This window comes from Tauraco erythrolophus, chromosome 14 (genome assembly GCF_009769465.1).
Source record: "Tauraco erythrolophus isolate bTauEry1 chromosome 14, bTauEry1.pri, whole genome shotgun sequence".
NCBI classification, from domain to species: Eukaryota; Metazoa; Chordata; class Aves; order Musophagiformes; family Musophagidae; genus Tauraco; species Tauraco erythrolophus.
The window spans coordinates 21,407,872-21,425,221 of record NC_141478.1 but is presented as its reverse complement, the minus strand read 5'-3'; the positions used below and the strand labels follow the sequence as shown (position 1 = coordinate 21,425,221).

General features: G+C 48.9%; 1 protein-coding gene across 3 annotated transcripts in view; it reads left to right on the top strand.

Moving 5' to 3' along the window:
* Nucleotides 1-165: 165 nt before the first annotated feature.
* Nucleotides 166-17,350, top strand: part of ARID3B (AT-rich interaction domain 3B) — a 31,980-nt gene continuing 14,795 nt past the window's right edge. For 2 of the 3 annotated variants that reach the window (XM_086620240.1, XM_086620238.1), the window contains exons 1-4: nt 1,293-1,496; nt 2,897-3,576; nt 12,925-12,996; nt 14,611-14,683. In XM_086620240.1, the coding sequence (XP_086476366.1) occupies nt 2,986-3,576; nt 12,925-12,996; nt 14,611-14,683 (736 nt within the window). In that variant the 5' untranslated portion in view covers nt 1,293-1,496; nt 2,897-2,985. Of the gene's footprint in view, nt 207-1,292; nt 1,497-2,896; nt 3,577-12,924; nt 12,997-14,610; nt 14,684-17,350 lie in introns of those variants that run through there. The other variant, XM_086620239.1, reaches the window with a different exon arrangement.

Here is a 17,350-nt window from a genome sequence, read left to right as displayed (position 1 = left end):
CGCTGCTGGCGCCGTACCCGGAAGTGGGGCGGGCGCTTCCGCTGCCGGGCGCCGCCTCCGCCGCCCCGTTTCCGGCTCGGCTGAGGAGGGGCGGCGCGGGGCGGGGGGGGGGGGGGGCGGCGGCAGAGGAAGGAGGTTCCGTTGCGGGCGGAGCTGAGGCGACCGCGCACCGGCCAGCAGCGACCCGCTCCCGGGGCCCGCGGGAGGTAACGGCTCCGTTTGCCTCCGGGCGGGGGCGGGGGGAAGGTTTGGGACGGCTACGGGGGGGAGCGAAGGGGGGTGAGTGGTACTGGGGGAGCGAAGGGAGGGGGGGCGGTACTGGCCCTGGGGGCTGGGCCTGTACCGGCCGCCGGTACCGAAGCGGGAGGGGTCGGTTTGGGGACTGGGCGGGCGGGTGGGGCCAGTTTGGGGACTGGGGGAGCGGGGCTGGCCGGCTGCCCCGGGGTAGGCCCCTTCGGTGAGGGGGGGGGGGGGGTGGTCGGTGGTTTCGTGCGGGGCACCGGGAAATCTCCGGTAAAATCGGGGGGTGGGGGGGCGTTGGGGGAGTTGTTTCCCACCCTGGGAGACCTCTCCCTTCCTCGGGGCCGGGAGGCAGGCTGGCCTCGGCTGCTCGGCTCACGCTTTAACCCTTTCAGGTGACTTCCCCTTGGGGAAAAAAAAAAAAAAAAACAAAACGAAAAAAAACTTTTCCCAAGCGCCGTTGGCGCGAAGGCGGGTGTTTTCCCCAGTTACGCCGCGAATCGAACTGGTTCGGAATTCAAATCAAGGGGCTTTTTAATTAACCCGCACGCCCGGGGGTTAAAAGCCGCACGACGGCTGGCTCGGGAGGACCCGAAGGTTCAAGCCTTGGTTGGGAGAGACACAAAAAATGAGGGAACATCCGTGCTGAGGGGTAAAACGGGTGTTAAAGCTGGGGGTGGTGTAAGTCTGTAGCCTCTGTTCTCCCAAACTCTGTCGTGATATTGGGACTTCACTCTTTGCGGTCAGCAATGCATCTCCCTGTTGACTTCCAACTCCGCGGTGACACCCAGACCTGCTGAGGGGGTGCCTGCTGTGGCCAAAAATCCATCTTTTCGGAGTTTTTTTCCAAACCCTCGGCGGCTGCGCGCAGAAATGCTGCTGCGACCCGTCACAGGCGTTGTACCTGAGCTCCAGGAAACACGCCGGCGCCGCATTCCAGGGTGTTGCTGCTCCCGAGGTGTGTTTGCTCGCTGAGTATCGGGTCATTTATTATCATTCCGGTACCCGAGGCGTGTGTGAAGCGCACGCCCTGCTGGGTGTCCCCCCGGGCAGGAGAGGTGACACCTCACCGGGCCTCAGGTGCAACAATATCCAGCAAGGTGTGGGCTGGAGGTTCTCCAGCCTGCTTCGTGGCTGCTGTTGCAACACCCGCACCGCTTCATTGTCGCTTTCCTGGGCTGGAATGTGTGCGTGGAGCTGGGCCGGGTGGTGGCTTGTGCCTTCCCAAGGAGCCTGAGACTCTGTTCAGCTGGCAGGTAACGCCTTATTGCTCCCGACATCCAGACCGCTAATCCACTTTATATCCTTACATTTGCAAGCCAAACGCACCACGGGCCAGGCTTTTCCTTTTGGTGCTGGGTTGGTGTTTAGCACAGGGAAGAGTTTGCGGAGGAAAAATGAGTCGGGCGTCGTAGTTCGTGGGCGCTTCGTACGGAGAAAGGTGGCCTGACTGCCTTAGAGGAAGACTCGGAGTGGCACTAGGGATGCTGGAAGTTGTCTTTCGCTTTTAAAGCTGCTGTCTGGTAGGTTATTTGGTGTTTTAGGGCAGAACCGTGTCTGTTTGGAAAACGCGTGGTAGCGAAAAAGTGTCTTTTTTGAAGTGTGTGGCTCGAATAGCGCAGTGCTGGTTGTAAACAGGGTGGTGGGAGGTGACCAGGAGACTCCGTAGCTTGTTTGTAGTTGGCCTTTCCTTTGTTTCTCCAAGCTGACTGTATTTTGATATCAGTGAACCTTAAAGGGCGGTGAGTGGGATCCGTTTAAGCATCTTTTTACATAAAAACACAACCGAGAAGGGCAGTCTTTGCCAGCAGGTCCAGTTTGTGACACACGGTCCAAAATACAGGTGCTGGTTTTGATGGTTGAGGATTAAAGGCGTAGTTGCCTTTCTAGGATTTACTGTGGATCAGAGCCGTGTTTCTGACTGCGGTCTCTTCTCTTGGTCCCTGCTCCAGAGGAGGCTGGAGCTGGCTCAGTGTGGGCTTGCTGCGGGTCAAAATGGAGAGCTAGGAAAGCTCCTGGGTTCCTGGGAACGGGAGGCAGGAGCTGCTCGGTGCTCAGCGGTCTGGTTCAGGCTGCAGTAGTCTTTGCCACCCTTGTCTCCATCTCCTTGGGCAAAATAATGGCTAAATATAGTTGTTTTTTTTTAAGAAAGATGTATGATGTGTAAAGAATTTGGAAACGTAATGAAAGCGTAGAAGAATGTAGAGATAACTGATATGTGATAAATTCCTGCCTGTTTTTTTAATAGAAATGTGGTCAAGCTGATCACCCTGGCTGTCTCCTTTTAAGGCAGTGTTTTCAGAAGCACGGAACACTAGATGTTAAACCCAACGTTTCAAAAGTAATCATTTGGGAAGCGTGGAAGCCTTCTGACCAAAAAAATGAACTGCTGGGACAGTGGACAAAGGCATTTCAGATGGTGTCTTTGGGGTATATGAAACTGAGGTTATAGCAAATGTGTTCAGCTTGAAAATACAATTAAACAGTCTGAAAATTGAATGCAAGTTTGAGCCTGAGGCTGTTAAACATGAAGCTGATTGTTTCACGGTCTCCTGCACAGGAAAGAGTATTGGCTTTGCACTCTATTTATCCTCTTCCTGGGGAAAAGATGAAAGCATTTTATATTCATACGGACAAATATTTGTCTATCTTTCAGATTCTGCCAATCTCCCAAGGTCGGGGCTTGAACCCTGCCAGATAAAGTCGAAACCGCCTCCCTCTTTTCCCAGCCATGCAAACTGCGGGATGAAGCTGGAAGCTGTGGTCGAGCAGCTGCAGAAGCAGCAGCAGAAGCAGCAAACGCCTCTGCAGATGGATTCCAGGGAGAGACAGCAGAGGCAGATGAGAGAAGCGCAGCTGCTCTACACTCAGCAGCTGGCCGTGCAGCAGGCCGTCCTAGCAGCCACATCTGGCAGGGCTTCAGGCGGCTCCGCCGTTGGTCCCTTGGCCAGAGGCCCACCTGCAGCCGGAGCTACGCGGGCTTTTGATCAGAGCAGCATGAATTCAGAGCCAGAAGATGAAGAGGAGGAGGAAGAGGAGGAGGAAGACGATGAGGAGGAGGAAGAGGAGGAGGAAGGGGGTTTGGAAGGTGGCGATCTTGAGGATGGCGCTGATGTGACTGGGAAAGAAACCTGCTCTGCTCTGAAGTATTTCCATGCTCCCAAAGTTGCCCATCACAACCAAAGAGTGGCCTCTACCTCTAATCCTCTTCCGGCTTCAGGGCACCAGCGGGGCCAGCAGGGCAAAGAAGAACAGGGTAAAGACACTACTAAGCCACCGTATTCCGGTTCCCCGTCTGGACGCCAGAACTGGCGCTTGGACGAGCAGCTCAAACAGGTCAGTGTTAACATGACTTCCTTCTGAACAAGAGGGACCATCTTCAGTCAGAGTGAGGGTTTCTTTAGCCCAGTGTCCTGTTACGAGCACTGGCCGTTCACAAGTGCTTTGGAAAAAGGGATGGAACGGGACATGTGTGCAGCGGTGCTCCCCTGATGTGCTCTTCCAGGTTTACTCTGTATAAAGAGATGTCACAAGAGCTTGGTTTGCTTTACAGATACAGATTTCCAGCTAATCCTATGGAAACCCCAGTCTCTGAGAGCCTTTGTGGCGAGGTGGAGGTTTGATCTTTGGCTTGTTTATCTTCTATCTCGCTGCCGCAGCGCCGTTCAGAATGGAACAGGCTGGTGTTATATTTATTTTTGGTGCAGACACTTGCCTGCTAATGCCTCTCTCGCGTTATTTCGCGTACGACATCTATAACCCCTTTGTGTAAGAGCTCTGGGATGCAGCGACTTTGCCTGGATTTCTGGTTGGTGGTGTGGGCAGGCAGGGAAGAGTATCCCGTGAGTAAGTGCCACTTGATATTTCATGTGTGGGAAAGAGGGAGCTGGCTTGCTATTGCTTTACTGGTTTTAGTAGGAGGTTAATTCTACGTTTGAATGAAGAATTACTGCTCCTGGTAGATAAATGACACAGGATCAAGAATTTTCTGTCGTGAGCGGGTATTTCGGCTCACGTAGCACCCGTGTGCTGTTTTGTTACAGAGCTAACTTGAACAGACTTTCAGGGACATTTATAGCATTTATGTGTATTGAAACTGAGCCAAAGGACCACACAGTTTACATAGAGAAAGAGAGTTGGACCTAATTGTCCTTTTCTACAGACATTAGCCTGAGTGTGAAGAGCGCCAGGTTTTGCTTCAGATAGAACCTTTGAGCTAAGAAACCTTGTATGGACAAAAACAGAGCTATGTTGTGGTTTTTTTTTTTAATTCCCTCCTGCAAACCCTAGGAAGTAAAAAAGCCGGAGCTGCTTCGTGGTGGCTGGTGACCCATAGGTGCTTGAAAGTTTGCTGGGAGCACTCGGGGCAGTCCCTTCCCGAAGCTGTTGGTCGCACGCACAAGATAATTTCTCTTATGCTGCCATGGGCAGCAGTTTGAGGAGGGACTTCTAAAGTTCAGCAAGCTTTATTTCTTCTCCCATTCCATTTAGCGTGGCCTGCAGGCTCCTGCCCAGCTGCCTCTGCAAAACTGTGCCGGTTTGGTGTTTCTACACCAATGTGTGTGGCAGGAACTCCTCTAAGTGGCCGGGTGAATGGCCTTTGTGGCTCTCGGTGCTATAAAGCACGCTGGTGAAGCAGCCCTCGTGCACGGGATGCAGCAGGCAACCAGTTGCTGCCGTGTTTTCTCTGTGCTTGCTTCTCAAGAGGGGTTGGAGTGAAACAGAAAAGTGTTGCTCAAGCTGTTGTAGGGAAATGAGGTGGGTACGTGGGTCAGGGGACGGTCGCTAGAGGTATTGCTTCAGAATTTACTGGAGTGACTGGTGGAAACTTCCTCTTTCAGCTCTTGGGGTGGAGAACAGGGGGCAGGACTCTGTTAGGGGGATCACTTTCTGAAAAAAAAAAACAAAAAAACACAAACCACCAATAAACTTAGCATTAGTCTTTGTTTTTATTTCTGGCTCGGCCAGTGCTAACAAGTATGTCATTGTGTTTCTTTCCACTACTTATCTTGTGAGAGTCCTGTGAATCTTAATTAATAGGCTTGATTCCTAGGTCACTTGCCCTGCTCTGGGAAGACAGATGACCATAAGCATGCTGGATCTGGTCTAAGCTGATGTGGAATAGCAAAAAAAAAAAAAGCCAACAAATACTGGTTTGTACTGTGCACTAATACTGATCCGGTTATTTTGGCCCCTTTCAACTGTAATCAAGTGTTTTGGTAGTAATTTGCAGCTTAGTCTGATTTCAGACCAACTTATTCTGGAAGCTGAAGCGCACAAAGCTTCACCAGGAGGCAAAACTAGAGGAAAAACTCTCTTGCTGCTGTGTTTAAGTGATTCTTTTCACTGCTGGGGAGGCAGACAGTACAGCAGTAAAGAAAGGAATTAGAGGAATTCATGGACATCAAGTTGAGGAATGGATCGTAAAGGAGTATCAGGGATGTGCTGTGGTGCAACACTTCTAGATAGTAGGAAAGTGTGGCAGAAGGTGGGTGTGTTCACGGGTTGTCCCGAAATACTGTCTCCTGGTAGTGTCGTTGAAGACGGAGCGCTGGGCTAGGTGGTGTGCCCCAGTGAGGCATGGCTCCTGTTCGTAATCCCACTGGTGAACGACGTAATCAAGGTGCTATGGGGTGCCCAAAAGGCCGTGTTAAGTGCCTGATATTAGCGATGCTGGTGCAGTATATTCACCTTGAGTAGGGTAAATATTGCAGATCAACTTGTTTGCATTCACCAGTGGAGTCTGCATACCAGGGAGTAAAAATTTAACTGCAGTATACCAGTTTGGAGCTGGTGAGCAGGGGGCTGCGTGGAGGTGGGACTCAACTGGGGAGGGGGGGGGGGGGGCAGGCAAAAACTGTGAGCTGGCAGGACACCAAATGGGGGGAAATGTGTGTGCAGCTGTGGGCTGTCTGCATAATTTTGTATGCTAAATGGTTGAGCCTGGCTTGAATTTTTCGTTTCAAACACGCAGTTTAAAGCTACTGAGATTTTTCTTTTGCCTTTGTGTGAAATAGTTTTTAGGCAGCAAAATCAGGATCAAACGCAGAAGTGCCTGCGTCCTCTGGTTTGTTTTCAAAATGATTCCTGAGCTTGTCTTTTATTTTTTTTTAGCTTCAGTTGAGATGGAGGCTAATAACCAGTCACACACCCTGCTTCCAGCTAGCTCTGCGCTGGGAGCGTTTGTGGTATGCATAATGGCTGTTGCTTGAGGAAGAGGAGGGGGAAAAGTCACTTCTATTTCTTCTTTCAAGTGTGGATTGTTCTTCTGCAAGTGACGCCCTTGGAGAAAAATGTGTCTTGAAAGTGTAAGGCTGGGATTGCCTGGAAGGTGTGTGGCGTGAAGGTGGCGGAAAGATGGAAACTCCCAGCCAGATGAAGCCTCGTTCTGCTCGGTCCCGGACAACCGAGTAAATAATTGTAGAACAAGCTGGCAGACAAAAGAGCTGGCTCAGCTTCTGACACAGGGGCGGTGGGAATCCTGTCAGCACAAAACAACAAGGGAGTGGAGTTGCTTGTCGGGGAGTCGCAGTCCTGAAAGAAGAGCTGGGGGGGTGGTGTGTACTCAGCTCGCTCCTCGGACTTGCTTGAATCCCGTGCAAATCCATCACGGGGCTCCGACAGCCGAAGGATCCCGCAGCCGTCCTGGAAAAGGGCGTTGTGGGCTTGCCTGTCTTTGAAGAAAAACGAGCTTTTAATCCCGTGGGTGAAAAATGGTGGTTTTTAGCAGATGGTTGGGTGCGGGTCCCGGTCCCGCGGGCTCTCGCATTGCCGGGCGATGTCTCCGGTTACCAGGGAGAGCCGTGGAGGGAAGGCAGGACCACAGCCACTGGTCAGTGGGTGCTTCTGGCTCCTTTTCCGCACGGAACCGGTGTGCAGCGCTCGCGTGAGCGGGTTGGTCAGGCTGTTACTGCAGCAGGTGCCTTAGTACGTGCATTCCTTGGCGGAATGTAAAACTAAAGCCGAGGTTTTCAGGCATCAGCTGGTACCTAATGCCTTCCTAAATGCAGCAAGGTAAGTCCCCGGCGAGCAGCTGTCTGACTTTCAGAGAGTGGTTTGCAGTCTGGTTTTTGGGGATGCCTCACGTTGGGTTCTCAGAAATCACCAGTCACTCCAGAAAATCCTGACCTACGCTTTTACAAAGGTCATGGGGTTTATTAAGATAAGTCAGCTTAAAATAATTACTTTGCTTTTGCTCTAGGGTCTAGGAATGAGTGGCTGAGATTCCATAACCTTAAGTATGCGCCTCAAGTGTTGTGCGTATTGAGGTATTGCTCAGGAGATACTCATTAATCCAGAGAGGGTGAAGGTCCCAGGAATAAAAAAGTTGTGTTTCACACAGTGTGTTTTTTGCCTCCTAGTTATTTCATATCTTCAAGGGCTGGATTTTTAATTCCTTCTGCAGGTCACCGGGTAATTTTCTTTTTATGATGTAGTGGGAGGAGAATTCTTCATTAATAGCTGATGTTAGATGTTTGGTTTCTCTTTCACTGGAAGCTGTTTTCCGTAAGAACGGATTTTAGTTTTAAATTGCCAATTGCTGCTCCTCCTGAATTGATGGTTTAGGTTTGTTTCGAGGAAGTCTTGATCCCTGTGACAGTCTGCTGCTGCAGCAGCCCCTAACTTGGAGTCAATGCTTAAAGTATGGCTGGAGCAGAGCGGAATCGTGGTAACAAAGTCTCCTTTTTGTTTGATATAACAAAGTATGGGAGAAGAGATCCAAGAAACTGTTTGTGATAATGGCTGTAGGGCAGGAGCCTACGAACAACTCGTGTTAGACATCTGAGAATTCTCCCAGATCTTCATCTCAAGGGGCAGCTCCGTAGGCTTCATCGGGGTTGTTCTATATCTGGAGGCAGAGCAAAGGAGCAGAGCGAGGAGCTCAGTTATATCCTGGGGCAGATACGGCTCATTTTAGGACTCGTTCGGGTGCTAAATTTGGCTTTAGGAATCGTTGCAGCTTGTCTCCTTCGGTGGCAATTTATAGAAATTCCAGCTAACGCTGGAGAGCTGAAAGAGCTCGAATGTGTTGGGTTCTTGCACTTCTGTTTTTCTCACTTCAGGGTAAATCCGAGACTCGTGTGGCAGTGAGAATTTCTCTTCCCGCAGCCGGGTAGCACCGAACAGATCTTCTGGTCGCTTACATTTTAGTTAATTCCTCTGAGTATTCGTGAGTAGGAGTCGCTCACAAAGAGTCCAACTTTTCCTTAAGGATAAGGAAGCAGATTCCTGTTTTGCAAAGAATTGTGTTGGTGCTGCAGTCACTGGGTCATGGGAGCGTGTAAAAGAAACTTGGTAAAACCCAGTAATTAATCTGTTAACTTCAGTCCATTCTTTTTCTTTCCTTCCCCATCCTCCCTGTCGTTCCTGAAATCACTCGCATGTTTTTCAAAACCCATCTTTGAAGCTCGTAGGTGTTGAATTGAGCTCTGTTATTAGTGAGACTGGGAAGGGTTTATTCCAATTTCAGCAGAGCTTTGCCAGGCAGCTCGTGCACGCAGTAATTATAACTTGGTTCTCCATGCTTGAGAACTTGCAGCTCAGGGCAGTAGTCCTGATCTTATCAGCGTTTTGTAGTACAACAGTTTTCTTTATAATAGCATCTGTTTCACTTCCTAAGGCTTAACTCTGCCCACAAAAGGAATTTCTGTGGATTCTCTGATAATCCTGAAATTGCTGCCCCTGTACCTTTTCATTGACTCAGTGCTTCCAGTTAACCCATGGGGTAGGGGAGGGGCTTTCTTTTTCACTGCAACATTTAACCTCGTCCCTAAGTGGATATTTCAGCAGATTTCTGGCCAAAAACCTCTGCAGAAACTGCAGGTCTGCAGGAGGGAGGTGCAGGATGGGTTTGAGTTTCATGCCAGAAGGTTTTTTTTTCCTCTTTTCTTTTATATCTCAAAGTTTTCGTGGATTCTCTCCAGTTCAGAGTTTGCCATTTGAATACAACTTTTGGGCTTTAGCTGAGCCTCTCTCAAACACCTGTATAAAACTGGAGTGGGGGAGAAGGGAATGAGCTGGAAAAGGAGCATTTCCAATTTCTCCTTAATGTCTCTGCTTGCACACTAACTGCAAATTGTACTGGCAAAACTGGAGAAGGTGACGATGAGTTGCTGTTCTGTTTGCCTTCATCCTTCACTACTTTTATTGAGTGTGGTGTTTCAATTAGTTCTCTGGTCTCTGGGAGTGATGGACATGGGAGATGGTAATGTCTGAGAGGTAGGTGTCCCACAGGGAGGGCTTGAGGCTGCTTGTTTTTGAGGATTTTTATCCTTAAAAGAATGGGCTGGATGAAGCAAGGAAGTGTTTGTCACCTCCTTTTCTGTCTGCTTGGCAACTCAGGGTTAATGCTGGCTTTTGAATGTGAGATTGGAAACCAAAATTGCTCTGGACATCTGAGCTTTCCTCTAATAAGATATTCCAGGTGGTTAGGGAGTAATCCTAAAATAGCTCCAGATATAATTGCTTCTGAAGCCAGACCTGCAGCCTCTGGAGGAGGGGGTGATCCGGGGGGAGCTCCGATGGCCTCCGAGGTGTGTCTGCAGCCTGGGGAAGGCTTCCCTGGCTCTTCCAGCAGCCCATGAAGGTGGCCAGCCCTTCCCTGACACCTCTGCCTTGCCACTCGGGCTCAGCTTCAGGGGGTAAAGCGCAGCCAGTGCTGCTTTTCTGCAAGAAACCAGATAAATTCCTGCCGGTGGTAAGGCAAGGGCTGTTTGTCAAACATCAGCAAATTCCCGTGATACGGAGGGGCGGAGGGAGAGGCAGGACTCTCCCCAGAGAACGACTTTGCCTCTCTGAACAGTGTTTTTTCCTTCCTGCTACTATTGCCTGACTTATACAAAGGTCTTTTAATGACTTGTGAGGATATATTGATTTCTCAGGTTCCTGCTGATTATACAGAGGAGGGCTTCTCAGCAGAGGGTAACTTTGTTTTCCGAGGAGGAATAGAAAGGAAGCTTGATACCAAAGCTCCTGCTGAGCTCTCCTGCTGTGTGAAACGTAGTTTATTCTACATACAGAGCACCTCTTGCTTCAGGAGCTTCGTGGGACTCTTAACTGATTTACCTGTTCCAGTTGTGCCCAGGTCGCTGCTCCAACCGCTGCCAATGTTTGGCGTCTTCGGTCGTAGCCTTGGCACGGACCCAAAGGTTTTTGGTGAGCAGAACAGCCCCTCAAGATCAAAGCTGAGGCCTGGGAAAGTGCCTGTCTCTGTTCTCTGAATAAATAAGGCTTTATTCCCCGGCTGCTGAGCTGACATTTCATGCTGGCCTGAGACTTTGCCAACTCCGCTACCCAAAACAAACCTGTGCTCTGTCCTCGGCTCTCTGCAGCCCGAGTGTCGTTTCAGTGCACCCTTGCTGATTTACACCACGGCGGCGGCTGCTGCTTGCCCCGACGTGGACGAGGAGGAGCACTCTCCTTATCTCTTCTGATAGCCTAACGTGGGGAGTGGTAACTGCCTTTAAACCTTTCCAGTTATCCTGGGAGGAAACGCTAATGCTGTCTGCTGTCTCTCACCTCGCATCGCTCCGTGTCATGCCAGGTGATAGCCAGCTCTGCCAATTTTCTGGACATATGGCAAAAGGCTGCTGGTTTCAGGTAGCTTTAAGCTCCTTTTCACTGGCGAGGTGTGGGGGGAGCGTTGCTTCCGTGCTCTCGAGCATCTCGGGATGTAGGGACGGGAAGCGGGGTGCATACGTTCTGTTTTCTCTCTGTATCAAACCTTAATCTTATTTATTTTTCCCAATTACCCTTTTTTCTCAAAAGAAAACAAGTAAAATCACTTCTAAAGAGGCTTTAATCCCATGGAAAGTTTCGTTCCTGGAAATCTTACCAAGTTCAAACCCACTGGCAGGAGAGAATTGTCACCTTTAAGCTGTCTTCTCTTTCCTGTCCCTGTCCTCAAACGTAGCGGAATAAGCTCCCAGCATGACCAAAGGTCCCTATAAAAGCAAACATTTTGCTTCTTGGAGCACCCAGGTTAACACCACGAGGAATTTTGCCCTCTGGATTTATAATCTAGTACAAACTCAGGGAGAAAGCATCTCTCAGCCCTTTACGAATCGCTTTGCCTTGGAGTACGTGAAGTTGAGGATGGGAAATAGCTGCTGCCTTCCGAAGAGACTGTCTCTTATCCTGGCTGCTCACATAGGTTTGTTGATCTGAGTTAACAATCAGGGGGTTTTAGGAGCAGCTGGATGTTACTGTAATTAGCAAAAAACCTGTGTTTTTAATCTCTGCTAGCAAAGGACACCCAGATGAATCCTCCTGTGAACAAAACCGGTCTTCAGATCTCTTCCTAGAGAGGGCTGGGAATTGATCTGCTGTAATAAACAGCTGACATAACAGAAGTGGCAATAATCCCCCATTAAATATCTTTCAGTTGATGGGACTCACTGGATAATTGACTTTCCAGCAGGAATTACTGGCTCAAACTAAATCAGCAGGCATTAGGGCAGCTCGCTGCGGTGTTTTTTAAAGGGGGGAATGTGGCTTTCCCTGGCCTTGACAAGAGCTATTCATCTTTCTAATTCAATGTATGTGTCACTACCAGATGACTCCAAGATTTCCGATATTGGACCACCTCTCTAATTCACGTGCTTTTTATTTTGTGCTGAAACCTCTTGCTATCTTCAGTGCTTTTCTATCTGTGTGCCGTGTGTTTAGCAGGACAGGATAGTCCCACCTACTTTGCCAGGTGAGTTTGGCTGTTCTCTTTCCTTGAGTGGCTCTGGAGCACTCGCTGTACCGGAGCTTTATGGAGTTTATGGGTTAAAGATGCTTGAAGATACTTCAGGATCATTCTCCTGGTCTCAGTTCTGCCATACAGCGGGAGGCTGATCCCCAGCCCTGGTGATTGCTTCAGGATGATGATTTACCAAGTAGAATGGACCTAACTAGAGTAATCCTTCTAATGCCTAAGAAGAATGAACCTTAATCCAGCAAAGCTGAGCTTTCCATTTCTGTGGGGAAAATCCACATCCAGTAGCTCCTGGGAGTAAGGGTCCTGGGTTGGCAAGAAGTGTTCCAGCAGGGTTATTTCCCTCTTTCTTTGGCATATTTTGGTTTTGTAGGCAAGTGAGGGGAGACCAGAAGGGCGTTTCCAAGTGTGGAGGAGAGCATTTAGGTATCATCTGGCAAACAGAAATGAAGGATACCCATGTTACACCTGCACCCTTTCACCAGGGGCTTTAGGATGTGCATTTGGTAAAAATGATGGACATGGAGAGCAAAAGCAGCACCTCTGTTTAGGTGTTGGACCTCATTACAGCAAAGCAGCTGCTGCAGGGCGGTTAGCGTACTTCTCTTTAGCAGATGAAGGAAGGCGGCTGTTGAAGGTGTTGAGGGCTTTCCTCTAGAGTGGTTTGCCCTGGTGTTGAGACAAGTTTTTTGAGGTATGTTTCTGCAGAAGACATCTCAGGGCTGGAAAAACTTCCCTTACCTTCAGTAGTGGCCTGGAAGGTGAAATGCCACTTCCCATTTTGGGCTGAGTGTCAGAGATTCCAGGAAGGTGCACTGTGACAAATGCACCAACGTCCCCCATCTTTCTAGGCTTCTTGGTCTAAGCCAGCAGCTGCTTTTGCACGTGTTTCTCCCCCAAAATGCACGTTTGTGAGCTTTCTGGAATTGTCTGCAAAGCCTCTCTGGGGCGATCCTTTCACCCTTTCGTTTCTCTCTCCCTAGAACGGTAACGTGACCTGGAGTGATGAAGGTGATGGATGCCGAGGAAGAGAAATTTCACGAGACTTTGCCAAGGTCAGTCGATCAAGGGGATTTTGAGGAAGGGGTAACTTTGGGGAATTCTTCCACTGGTCTGTGGCAGAGGGTGACTACGGAGCCCTCACTATTCCCCTGTAGTGAATTTATAAGAAAACTGCGTTGTCCTGCAGCCCTCTGCCTACAAACCTGCTGGTTTGTTGGGCTCTCTTGAGCCGTTTTGTTGCCTTTAGTCACTGGAATATAGTTTGAACTAAGACTTAATAACCAGACTTTTGACATTTAAAATCTTAGTCAATACTTTCTCCAGCTGGGAGAAGAGTATTTTGTTTCTTGAACCTGACTAGCACCGTGACTGTGGATTTGAATGTGGCAGCTGTGTGTCACATCAGCTGGAGGAATTAATTTTAAACTCAGCTGGCTCTTTCAGAAAGGGTGCAGCTAATTGCTCTGCTAAAATGCTGGTGCATTTTCTTCCCAGAGCTCAGTGTGTGAGACAGCACAGAGCTCTGCAGGAAACAAGCCCAAAAAGCCCCTCTTCTCTTGGAGCAAGTAGCCAGCAGCATCTACAGAGCAGCTGAAATACATATTTCCCAGTGAATCCTTGCTTTTCCCTTGAGCTGCTCCACAAGAGTAGCGACAAGCAGCGAAAAATTCCCTGGAGTGATGCAAGATTCTTCCTCGATGCAAGATTCTTCCTCAATGCAAGCGAGAGAAGGACTTGAATTATTCTTGTAAAGTGTTGTCTTCTGTCTTGTTCTATATCCTCCCGTATCTCAGTGAGAGACCGACTTCAGCCCCTTCAACCTGTCACTTTGTGGCCTCACAGGGTTCCTGACAGGTGAAAATTAGATTTTTCTGTTCAAGAGGTCGTTGTAAGATGACGCTTTCGCCTGGCCCTTCTGGAAAACCAGTGCATAATGCTAGTGTGCAGTGCCTCCCCTTTGAAACAAGCTGCTTCTGGAACTTTATTTTAAATACTTGGGGTTTTAAGCCTTTTGGTAAAATGATTTCTGCAGCAAATTGGTTCTGGGCTGGTTTCTGATAGTTTTGAAGGCTTTTTGGCTTATTTTAGAGGAGCCTTTCCTGCCAGGCATTAGTAGTTAGAGGAAAGCTCTATCCCCTTTCATCTCCTCCTTCAAGGGACATGGAGTTTGTCACTTATGTGACAATCCCTGAAGGAGGGAATGGTGAGGCTAGGAGAAGCTGCACAGAAGTTTCCCTCCCTGGTGCCTCAAAGGTACGGATCACTAATCTGCCCTGAACCACTGTCACCTTCCTCTTGGTTGTCTCGTCTTTCTTTCCAGCTTAGTAGTTCCTCTCCCCTTTGCTTCCAGGTGGTTTCAAACCCTGCTCTGTAGCAGTGCTGTTAACTGAGCTGGATCCTGGTCCCTTCAGGGTGCCAGTCTCTGCTGTGCCCAGATGAGTTAGAGGTGCTGAGCAAGGCAAAATGTAATGAGGCTGCTCAAACCATCACTGCAGCCTTGCCCACCGCATTGCTCAGAAATCCTTCTTTGTATTGCCTCCTTGCCTGTGGCCGCCTTTCACCCCTCCAGTACAAACACTGGATCACCCACTGGAAGAAGCTAATATTATGACTTTATTTTCTGTCTTGTTATGGATTGTGCCTTCATTTTTATTCTTTTCCCCCAGCTCTATGAACTGGATAGTGACCCCGAACGGAAAGAGTTCCTGGATGACCTCTTCATCTTTATGCAGAAGAGGGGTGAGTGAGCATTGGTTTGAACTTGACAGGGTAAAATGGGGCAGAGAGGTGCTGCTGCCGTTTGAATTCTTCCCTCCTGCACAAATCCAGCCCTTGAACTCACAAATCAGGTGGAAGAGCAATGGTAAGACTTGAGATATTGGTCTTGGGAGATAAGTAGCACAGTAGGAAAAAACTCTTCTGCCCTGTAACTTAATTTCAAAGACACTACTTTTCTACCCTCACCCCTACCTAATACTCAAGTTGTCCATGCACTGGAGAGCCCAAGAAGGCTGGATTGCCCAGAATTTTTGAAACAAGGCTGACTACCACCAGGGATTGTCCAGCCTCCCCTTCAGGAGGCATGATCACACGTCTTCTCGTGTTTGATTTCAATGGCATGTGGGAGCTGAGTGTGAATGCGTTCCCAGCCTGCACAGAGTAGTGGCAAGCAATCTGGGGACTGGGAAAATAGACACCAAGCCACATTTTCCTGTAGATTCGCAACGTGTCAGCTTTCCTTTTAGTAATTTTGTGTAAGAAGCGCACAGTTTCTCACATTCTTCCCTGCGGTGTCAGCAACTTGCACGTCTCCTTGCTACAGGAGTGGTGATGCATGTGTGAAGTAGCTCAGCTGAGATGTCACAAAAGTCTTTCTGTCCCCTAGTTATCAAAGTTCAGGTCCCTCATTGCAAACTATTCATAATAAAAATGTGCACATGTGTGGTATTGTATAAAACATAAGTCTCTGAACGTTTGTGGTGAACCCTCTGTGGTGCTCTCTTCCTTTACCCCTCCAAGCATGCCAGGCCAGACTCTTCCAACAAAGATGCCTCTGACAAAAAGTGTGAAATTATGCTGTAGACCTTTTCATTGCTTCCAAAAAGACTGCTGAAGGTAGGTGTGAAGAGCAGACGTGAAAAGGACCCTTTCCTCTCTCGTGGCATAACGTGCTCCGAGTGTGCTGGACCAAACAAGCCAGGTTGTGCGTGTTTGGAAGTGTCACCAGTGTCACCAGCAATGTTGTCCCCTGAGAGTCTAATAAAGCATAAAGCTGCAACATCTCAGTTGCATCTATCTGAAAATGATCTGTTTGCTGGGTTGCTGCTAGAGTCTTATTTTTAGTTGTCTTTTGAACCCAGCATCTGCAGACGCATCCCCCTCTGTGGGCGACTAGGTCACAAGCAGAGGAAAGGCCATCTAAAACGCAGCTATTGCAATTGCTCTTCATATCCCTGTCCGTTTTTCCTGGCATGGGGAGAGCTGACAGCTGACCTGTGTGAATTTTCCCTCTCCAGCAGTTTGAGGTTACGCTTCCAAGTCGGTTAAAAATTAGAGCCGGGTTTTGCTGGTATTTTTGGCTTCCGTGTGCAGAGGCATAACCAGCCTTAATTAGTTTACTTGGAGATGTTAACCTGAGCTCACATGTTCATGTAAGGGCTGGGATGACTGACAGGCAAGACAATAATCTGAAGGGTGTGATTGGCAGCAACAGAAAACCTCCAGATACCTAGAGAGAAATCTGCTTAATACTTCAGTGTCTCCTTCCTATTACCTTTTAATTATTTATAATTGACACATTCCCGGTGCAGGGGACTGAGCTGGTCACCAGCTGGTTGCTGTAGGAGTTTAGCTTTTAATCATCTGGGCATTTCCAAGTGTATTTGTTTTCTGGAGACTCCCTTGTTTTCTTGCTCGCTGGAAGGCTGAAAATGAAATATAAGAGCCCCAGCACCCGTGGGGGAGAGATGCTGTGAACTGACAGCCCTCTCCCAGAGGGGCTGGAAATGTTTGGCCCTGCTCCAGGGAATTGGCTGGATTGTAGGGTACGAGGCAGTTGTGGGCTTGCTTTATATTTTGGCACCCCTAAAAGAAATAGGCAGGAGGACTCTGGGGAGCCAAGTTCCTTTAAGTTGATGGAACTGAATGGTATATGTTGAGCTATAGGAGACACCTTCTCTTCTGTCGTTCATCTGAGCTGCTGCAGAAGAAGTCTTCTGACTTGGCGTGGTTTTTCAGAAGCTGTACTGTCCACTTTTCCCATGCCTGCTCTCCCCACCACTATCTACACCAGGGCTTTGGTTTTCTAGTGAGCAGATGGACTTCCCCACTGCGTCCTAATCTGGGATCATCAAAAATCTGGGAGTTTCTACAGCAAGGTTATCACAGGACACCACTTGGGCTTTTATTTCTCCTCCCCTTGCTTTATGTGCCAGACGAGCATCCTAAACCAAACCAGGCTGAAGAGCTGCCTTGTCCTGAGAGAGTCCCTGAAGATGGCTACAGCTCAGGGCTCATTGCACCTGAGAGCAAAGGGCTGTGTTTCTTAGCTAGTATGTGTGAAGAGCTGGTTAATTTGCACCTCGTGTCTGAAGGGAATGGAAAGCAGCTCTGCTAATAAACATTGCTGGTGTAAAGATGGGAATTTTACTGTTGTCCACGAGGAGCTGGAGAAGTGCTGGCCCTTGTTTTGGGGCTGATGGATTTGGGGTGCAGATTGCTAACTGATGCTGGCCAAAAAAAAAGCCTGGTGTGAAAGATAAATGCCAGATTTCAGAGGAACTACCGAGTAGTGGGAGGGATGAAAAGATGTGGTTGTTGGTGCTGTTGTTAGGAATGTACCTAGAAATGTGAAGCCATGAAATGGGCTTAATGCAGATCAAATGTGCAGGTCTCATCTGCCTCTGA